The sequence below is a fragment of the Arachis stenosperma genome, chromosome 10 (genome assembly GCF_014773155.1).
Source record: "Arachis stenosperma cultivar V10309 chromosome 10, arast.V10309.gnm1.PFL2, whole genome shotgun sequence".
Classification (NCBI taxonomy): domain Eukaryota; kingdom Viridiplantae; phylum Streptophyta; class Magnoliopsida; order Fabales; family Fabaceae; genus Arachis; species Arachis stenosperma.
In genome coordinates this window covers 129,465,000-129,474,293 of record NC_080386.1, presented here as the reverse complement: position 1 = coordinate 129,474,293, position 9,294 = coordinate 129,465,000, and the positions used below count along the sequence as shown (strand labels likewise).

Genomic DNA, 9,294 nt, shown 5'->3' with positions numbered 1-9,294 from the left:
ATGAAAATATTTCCATTTAAATACTCAACTAAAAATCACAATTTGAATCCAATTAAAGATAAATTTAAAATCTTTAGTTTTTTTATTGGGTACAACATAATATTGTTTTGGCCATTCTTATTCTCATTTATATTTTTTTGTTATTTATTATTTTTTAACTTGATAGATTAAGAAATAATTTGTTGTGAGTTTGAGTTTCATTTAGAAGTTCATTTTTAATTAATGGATTGCTATATATACAATACAAAATTCAAAATTCTAATATTTACTTAAACAGATTAATAAGTTGAAGATTCGACCAGCTTAAGTTGGTTTATTCCCATTTATATTTGATCTTATGTGTATGCCTAAAATCATATCTAATGACTAACCTCCCTTCTAATGTCCTAAGACAAAAACTCTCCACCAAAACATAACAAGCAAACCTTTGCCATTCATCACTTTCACTCTTCACTTCTTCTCTCACTCTCACAACCCTCTCTCTCCCATTCCCATTAACCCACCCTCCAGCCTCTTGAACCCACCTCATGTTCTCAATTATTGCTGAACTCAACCCCACACTCACCCTTCTCCTATTATATGGATTAACCGCTCTAAACCAAAACATGCTGTTACAATCACTTCTTGAATGCTTTGTAGCTTCCATTCCTGAAACTAAAGCAACCTCTCTTTCCACATATGCATTCACAATTACCAAATTACCCTCTTCACTTATTTCATCACTTCCACAAGAGTAAATCTCTTCCCATTTTTGCTCCAACGTGACCACATAAAACAAGGACTTGTTCATTTGTTTCTTCACTCTCTTCCCTTCTCTTACAAATATAAATGGACAGTACCATTTTCCAACTATCACCGGAGGCGAGCGTTTTCTTGAAACTGTAAAGTTAAAATCAGGAAGCTGTTCTCTGAGGGGGGCGTCGACGCCTAGCGCTTCGCTTAGTCGGCAAGATCGGTATGAGCCGGAGATTCGGAGTCTCCAACCTTTCTTTCTTAGGAATGTGGGAGGTATGCCGTCCGGCGTGATCGACTTAGCAAAGAATCCGCCGGTGTGGTGACTATGAATCTTGAAGATTTGATACAAGTCTTTTAAGTTGAAAGGCTTTGGTTTTTGGTCATTCAATAGATCACTGAAGCAGCAACGGATAGTGTCACCCTCTCTTGAGCATTTACAAGCTTTCCTACAATATCATAACATTTTTCCAGCATTATCACTATAAAATTCAACCATATATTACAACCATGTTAGATATATAATTGTTTCTTCTTATAAGTTTCCGCTGAACAAATAATTTAAAACAGTGGAATCTCGAGTGTAGTTAATTTTCCGTCAAATCAGTCAAATTATTTAACGACTTTTAACTATTAATTTTATATAAAGTTGACTGGAGTTAAGTTTTATCATTGTATACAATTATATAAAATTATAACCGAACAAATATTCTCTTGTGAACTTAGGTAGCGTTTGTTTTGAGGTAATGAGACAGGGATTGAAAGATACTGAAACTCAATATCATATTTGTTGATTTTGATACAAGGGACTAAAATTTTTAGAGATAGAGACTGAAATTTTAATAACATTTTATACCTAAAATACTCTCATTCCAATTAATTAATTTCAATTTTATTCTTTGTGCAAATTAAATTAGAGTCATTCTTGTTTTAATTTCTGTCTCCCATTTTGTACCAAACAGAATACTAAGATTTATTTCAATCTTTATCTCTTAGTCTCTGTCTTTCAGTTTTAGTCTTTTCGTAGGTCTCTCACCAAAAGCTACTTTAAAGTTTCTGTACAAATGATTTCATTTTTTAAGCATGTATAGCCAAATTAGAAACTAGAAAGACCCTAAATATATAGGTATAACTATAAGCATGAGATTTATTAAGGGTTCATATGAAGATTGAAGAAAACAAGATGATAAAACGTACCCTTTGTATCTTCCTCTAGCTCTAATGATATAGTAACGGTTGGAAGAAAGAGGGTGATTAGGCACAGGCACAAACCAAACCTTAGTGTCTGAAGTTTGCTGATACTCTGATGAGTGGCTCACTCTGAAGATCTTGTCCTGAGGGAAGGGCAGTCTCTTAACATTCTTCCGCCGGCATAGCCGCCAACAACACGCGTCCTCCGCCTCCGCTTCCTCGTCGGTGATCACTAAATAACCGGAATATGGAGCATCCGGTGTTGCCACTTCAAGAGTACTTGGTGATCTTCTGTACATAGACAAAGGTCTAGTCACATACATCTTTATTCAGTGTGCTAGAAAGAACAAAAATATGTTTGGGATTTATCAGATTCAGTTGCTTCTTAATGAAGTTATGTGAAAATGAGAGGACGTATTAAATTAAAGTAGAAACGAGCCACACTTTCATGGTGCTAATGGAAATACTACACTCTATACGCTTTAATTGGTAAAGGATTAAAGAGAATTTAAAGGAAAAAAGCACTACTCTGCTTTTACTTTCAATTGTTTCTGTCCACTTTATTTTCGTTACTTATTATTATTAATATTTTTTTAAAAAAATTCACATGCAATTGTACTTAGATAATAATTTAATCAAGAGCAATGCTAGAGAACTAAAAAGATATTAGCCAAAAACCAGCCAAATATCTTTGGGTGAATCCAAAATCTTTACAAGTTAATATATATGGATGTTTCTTCTACTAAGTATTAGAATGTTTCTTTCGCATACTAAATGGATGTTCTTTTATATATTTTTCGAATTTTTTTGTATTGCAAATGTGAATGTCTCTATTTCTTTAAGAATTTCATATATTTTTTTAAATTTTATAGATATTTAATTATTTTTGCTAAAATATAACTGGATATTTCTTTTATTAAGTATTATGATATTTTTTTCATATTAAATGAATGTTTTTTTATATATTTCTGTAATTGTTCAAGGACTCCTTTTAATTAAGAGCAAGTGTATAATTTGCAGTCTTTTTAATCATCAAAACGACACCTAATATTCCAAAACGATTGTGTACAAGGTAGAATCTCTTCATACAATGTGATGAAATCCTCGGCACTCAATAGTGTTTAACTCCTGTGTTTCAACAATGCAGCAAATAATAAATACCAATTAGCACATGACAAAAATCAAGTAAAATGCCACTTGAAAATTTTTGTCTATTTTTCTGGATTAGAAGGAAAAGATAAAGGAAATAAAACTCTCTTCTTCCTTCATTTCAAATCTCCAAAGAGATTAATAATTACAGATGTTTTTTTTAAATAAGAAAAGAGTGTGTCCAAACACAAAAAGGATGCATTAGGGAACTAGATCATAACACTCAAGAAACTCCCAGAAAAACATAAAGAACCAAAAGAAATATGAGTATAACCTTAAATTCGATCTGGTTCGTGAAAGGGAAGCGGTTTTTATTGACGATGGCGAATCCAACGAGTCAGATGTTGGTGATAGAAGAGGAGTGGATCGCAGTGGGGAGGCGGAAGAAGTCTGACCGTGAAAAAGATGTCTGTGTGATTGTTGGAGATGGGTAAGTTAATGTGAGAGAAAATAAGAAAACTTTTATAGATTTTAATTAAGTTTACTTAATTGATTTTAAATTTTTTAAATTTTAAATTTAAAAAACTTAAAATTAATTATTAATATAAATTAATGTGATTTTGTTTAGTTTTTTTACTAATAACCTCTTGGTTCCATATACTTTTTCTTTAATCAAACATATTAAATCATCTCACAATTATCTACTAACAACTTTATATAAATTATTATTATTATCATTATCATTATCGATATCGGTGACACTACGTGTACAAATACTTCTGATAATCAAATCCAACTAATTTAAAAGAAAGCGTAGAAGATGCTGAAATTGAAATTGAACGCGTGTATGCTGTAGATAAAAAAAAAATATATCTAAAAATACTTTGTTTGATTTAGTTAAAAAATGATTTGTTTATCTAATATTTTCATGTTACTATTATTTAAAAAATGTAATTTCCACAATATAATATCGAATGCAACAAAAATTGCTTAAATCCTTGAAGTTTGAGGATAATTACCCAGATGCAAACATAAGAATATGTAATTATTTGTTAAATTATTTAGTTGTTATCTTATTAGAAATTTAAAATAGATAGTGAAAGTAGCATGATTTGGATTGCCAAAAAAGATAAAGCAGCACCACTGTCTACTCTATTTAGTGAAGCTTCATGAATTTTAGTGGACTGTCAACTTTCCAAATCATCTTCTCTTCCCTTTCCCCTCTTTAATAATTCCAAGAATTTGTTGAATAATACACAAGAATCCTGTGTCTAATGATATTTTCAATTTAAAACTTATCATAGAGATATCGAACTCCTTTCTTTGCTATATAATTAGAGCCACATTTTGATGATATGAACAAATCATCTTTGGAAATAACCATCCCCGTTCATCAATATAAGAGCCCAATTTGTATAGTTTTTTTCTTTCTTCGAAGGGAACGTTGTATTTTCTACCACTTTACGAGTCTATTAAATTTGAAGAGCACCACATACATACTCTTTGCGTTCATCAAGAAGATAATGGGTTATGGGTGGACTTTAAATTTAACATTGATCTAAACGGTAGAATGTACCTTTGAACCTCCAAATAACTCCACAATATTATTGGATTGAATTTTTAAAAAATTTATCAAAATTTATCTAACTCATTGTTCGATTTTAATGATTGATATTAGTGTATACATAATAATTTTGTTTAAAAGAAATTGTCTCTCACCTTTAAAACACAAATATTGGAAACAAAAATATAAAGTAACTACATATTTTTGCTTACACATAATTAGTTTGCTTAAAATATTAAGAATTAGTATGCTTTTTATTTTATTTAAAATTAATTTATCTAATATTTAAAAAATTTATTATCTATTATATATTACTAATTTTACAATCAAAATATACCACATATCACTCTTTTATTTCAATTAAAATAAAATCTTTTCATCTAAAATTAAAGAATTTTTCATTCTTTCCTCTTTTTTTTCTTTATTTCTCTCATCCATTCACTCACTCTATCTTTCTTATATATTATTATCAATGACTAATTATAAAATTAATAATTAAAATATGTAATGTGACATTCTCTAATTATATTCAAATTAAATTAAAATATTAAAATTGAAATTCAAATATAACTATATTATATATTATATATTACATATTACTAACTAATTTAATAACTAAAATATGTCACATAACAATTTTTTATTAAAATTGAAAAAAATATTTTTTTTAAAATTAATAAACTCCCTTTAAACGTTCTCTTATCTATCTCTCTCTTTTTTTTACTTCTCTCTACCTTTTTCTTCGTTCTATATATAATTTATAATTTATAATAATAATTTGATAAATTAAAATATATCATCAGATATTTTTTATTACAATTAAAATAAAATTTTTCTTTCCAAAATTAACAAACTCTTCTCATTCTTTTTCTTTATCTTTCTCTCTCTTTTTTCTCATTCTCTATTTTTCTCTACTTTTATATTCTAAAAAAAATAAAATTAACAAAATGATATAATTCAAATAAAAATAATAATAATATTATTATATGCATATTACTGCTTATCTTTTTAATATATATTTTAATTTTTTTCTTCAAATATTTATTACATATAATTTGAAGATAATACTAATATTATGATTAAAAGTTAGAATCAAGATTTAATTATTTTTAAAAAGAATAATTTGAATTAATTTTATAACTATTAATATAATTTTTTTGGTGCTAATATCTAATTATATTTTTATACACATAGTGATAAAAAAATTATTTTTAAATATTAAACATAAAATTTAATTATTTCAATTTGTGCAATAAACTTAACACCTAATCAAATATAAAAGTATATATGTTAAATTCTTTTAAATTTTAGAAATGAATATTAAAATTAATTATTAATAAAAAATTAAATTATTTCCCATAAAAATAATTAAAAATTATATTAGTTAATTTTTTTAATCTACAGAGACTCTGATTTTCTTAGTCGATAAAAACTTTTGTCTTCTATAACTTTTTTGTAAAAGTAATTTAATTCTAAAATTTTTTGTCATAATCTATAATATCAGGACAAAATCGATAAAATTTAAAAAAATTTATATTTCTATAATTTTATTACCGATAAAAATACTTAGTTAAAGATTAATTTATCCGAAATTTTTATTACAATCTAATTTATTTAATAAAAAAAACTGTTACCGACCAATTTGTGATATTATTTGAAAAAGAAAAAGAAAAAGAAAAAACATTGAATTTGCGTATGGTGTGAGTAGCAGTTACAAAGAAGGCTCATCTCTCTCAGTTCCCATATCTCAGATCCGATCTGCTTCGCCCAACTCACACTCTTTCTTCTTCTTCTTCTTCTTCTTCTCGTTGTTTCCGGCGCCATTTTTTCCATCTCACCAATCTACTACCAGGTTCCTCCTCCTCCTTCTTCACAACTCTTCGAATGACAGATTACGTTGTTTTCTAATTTACATGCGATCCATAAATTTCTATTGCTTCTCTGATGGATCTCGAATCTACGTTCATTTCGCTCTTTATTTTTGGTGAAATAGGGTTTTATGAGCTTTGGTTCTGTTGAGTCCTTCGTACTTATCGTTCTCTGTAACCGAATCAATTAGTTGCATGTAATGTTATTTTTTGAACCCTTGTGATCGGTTTTTGTAAGAATGTCTATTACTATGCAATATGAAATATGTGGAAATGATTTATGGTGCTTATTGTTTTGTTGTGGTAATTGCAGCAAGAATGTACAATAATGTTGGACCGCAACCCGGAATACCGCAGCCTCCGGCGAGTTCGCAACCTAATCCTTTTGGGAGTGCATTCAATGTTGCTGGCTCAGGACTCATTCGAGGTGGATTGGGTGCTTATGGAGGGAAAATATTAGGATCAAGTTCTGAGTATGTCCAGAGCAATGTAAGTTTCATTCTTCTACCATTGTTCTTTGCAAAGAATTTATTTTACTAGATGTTTGTGGACATGATTTCAACATTATGATGGGAAGAAACTACATTTAGCTAAACATGATGTTGTTGAAGCTTAATCATTTGATCATGTATCATCTCTAAGTGGTTGATCTAATGTCTGTAGTGCTTATCTGTTGATTTTCAGAGTTGATGTGTAATTGGCACTTTAGTGTGTAGAGTTCTCAGTTTAGTTTCATACTTTAATGAAAGTTTGAGATTCTTTTTTATTTGCTTTTACAATCTATTTCATATGTGGCTTATTTTCTCACTTTCAGATTTAAAGGATAAACCAAAAATAAATAAATAAATAGCATTATATACCTTGATTTTCTATCTCTGCTTACTTTAAGTATAGATATTCTCTAAAGATGTGGATTCAATGTTTATGTATTTTGATTAATCTTCTTTATTAAATGGCAGATAAGTCGATATTTTTCTGACCCTCAATACTACTTTCAAGTTAATGACCATTATGTCAAGAACAAATTGAAGGTGGTTTTGTTTCCATTCCTGCATCGGGTAAGCAGTAATGTTACTCCCTCCTGCATCTTTCCTTTGGTTTCCATTTTATTATCCTATTTCATGTACATGTTGGTTATACTGTTGTTTTCTTTTCCTTGTTCAGGGTCATTGGACTAGAATTACTGAACCAGTTGGTGGCAGGCTGTCCTATAAACCACCAATTTATGACATAAACGCACCAGATCTATACATTCCATTAATGGCATTCGGTACCTATGTTGTTCTCGCGGGCCTCTCATTGGGTCTTCATGGAAAGTACGTGAATCTTCTCTTCCTTGCTTTCATTTTCATGCTAGAGTATTCGGTAATGGCATGCTCTATTAGTGTCAAGTTTGGATTAACTATGATGCTATATTACCTGATTGTGTAAAATATCATGTCTTTTATATTGCAATTATTTTCTCTATGTTGCATAATAAATAGTACTCCTGGGAAGAAAAGTGCAAGCATAGCTTAAGATGCATTGTTTTTACATTAAACTTTCGTGGTTATGCTATGACAGCAGTTCCGGAGGTTGCATTTTCAGAACCAATTTTTCCAAAATATCAGCTAATGTCTGATGTGCTATTGTAGATAGGGATAATTTTAAATGATCAATCTACTTCCCTCCTTTAGGCTTTAATGTCTCAACCATGTATTATGAAACAGAATTGCTCTATTTTAAAGTGTTGGTAAATGATTATGTGAAAAGGATCTGTGTGTTGTGTGGTATAATGTGGCGGGTAAGGAATTGCAATACCTCTTATGTGGTGGTGCAATGAAACAGATGATGCTCTAAGTTATATTGAAAGTGCTTAACATTAGAAAATTTCTTCATTGCAAATAACTTCGGTATATCAGTGTATAATGTGTTGTAGTTTCCAGGTGTCATGACTCTTTTTTCCCTTCTTCCAGTTATGTTTGAAGTACTAAAATTGTTTTTTTCCAAAGTCGAAAATTTATTAATATGTTTCAGTCTAACATTCTGTAAGAACTTAATTGGAAGCATTAGAAGTTTTGAGCTTCTTAGATGTTACAGAGATTGTGAATTCTATTTTCATGATTTTTATTTAGAATTTTTTCACGATTGTGCTCTGATTTGTTACACTGAGAATTTAGTTTAGTCTGTATAACTCATTTTTGTTCACTCTCTAGCTTCTCTCCATGTTTTCTCAAAGTTTCTTAATGGTATTGTATAATATTTATGTCCAGGTTTAGTCCAGAAGCTTTGAACTTGTTATTCATCAAGGGATTGCTTGGTTGGTTTATGCAAGCGTCACTGCTAAAAGTAACATTACTTTCGTTGGGTAGTGGGGAAGCGCCACTGCTAGACATTATAGCATATGCTGGTTATACTTTCACTGGTATATGTTTGGCCGTTCTTGGAAGAATAATATTGGGTTACTCTTACTACTTTTTGATGCCATGGACCTGCTTATGCATGGGAGTATTCTTGGTGAAAACAATGAAGAGAGTCCTTTTCGCAGAGGTGAGAAGTTATGATTCAAGCAGACACCACTATCTCTTGCTGTTTATTGCTTTGGTCCAGTTTCCATTGTTCACATGGCTTGGCAACATTACAATCAACTGGCTTTTGTAGTGGGAATAGATTCACTGTACTTAGAAGCAATTCTTAGTGATAATATTCTTTGGTTGTCGATGCTGGAGAATTGTAATATATGGGCTTTTTTGTTTCCCCATTGTTTGTTTTGGTTGGGGATTAAACCTTAACAGAAATGCATAATTACATGCCTTCTCTTCTCCACATTTATGCTTATTCTTTTTGGTACTTATCAATAGAAATTTGAAA

The 9,294-nt window shown here is 29.8% G+C and overlaps 2 protein-coding genes across 2 annotated transcripts; one reads left to right on the top strand and one right to left on the bottom strand.

The window, feature by feature from the left end:
* Positions 1-264: 264 nt before the first annotated feature.
* Positions 265-2,359, bottom strand: LOC130955002 (uncharacterized). Its single transcript, XM_057881784.1, has 2 exons — positions 1,930-2,359; positions 265-1,181 (listed from the first exon to the last, which is right to left on the bottom strand). The coding sequence occupies exons 1-2, from the start codon at positions 2,244-2,246 to the stop codon at positions 314-316; spliced, it is 1,185 nt and encodes a 394-aa protein (XP_057737767.1). The 5' UTR covers positions 2,247-2,359; the 3' UTR covers positions 265-313.
* Positions 2,360-6,237: 3,878 nt separating this feature from the next.
* On the top strand, positions 6,238-9,294 carry LOC130954711 (uncharacterized). Its single transcript, XM_057881470.1, has 5 exons — positions 6,238-6,428; positions 6,758-6,933; positions 7,404-7,502; positions 7,609-7,760; positions 8,697-9,294. Exons 2-5 carry the CDS (start codon positions 6,763-6,765, stop codon positions 9,082-9,084), a joined length of 810 nt encoding a protein of 269 aa, XP_057737453.1. The 5' UTR covers positions 6,238-6,428; positions 6,758-6,762; the 3' UTR covers positions 9,085-9,294.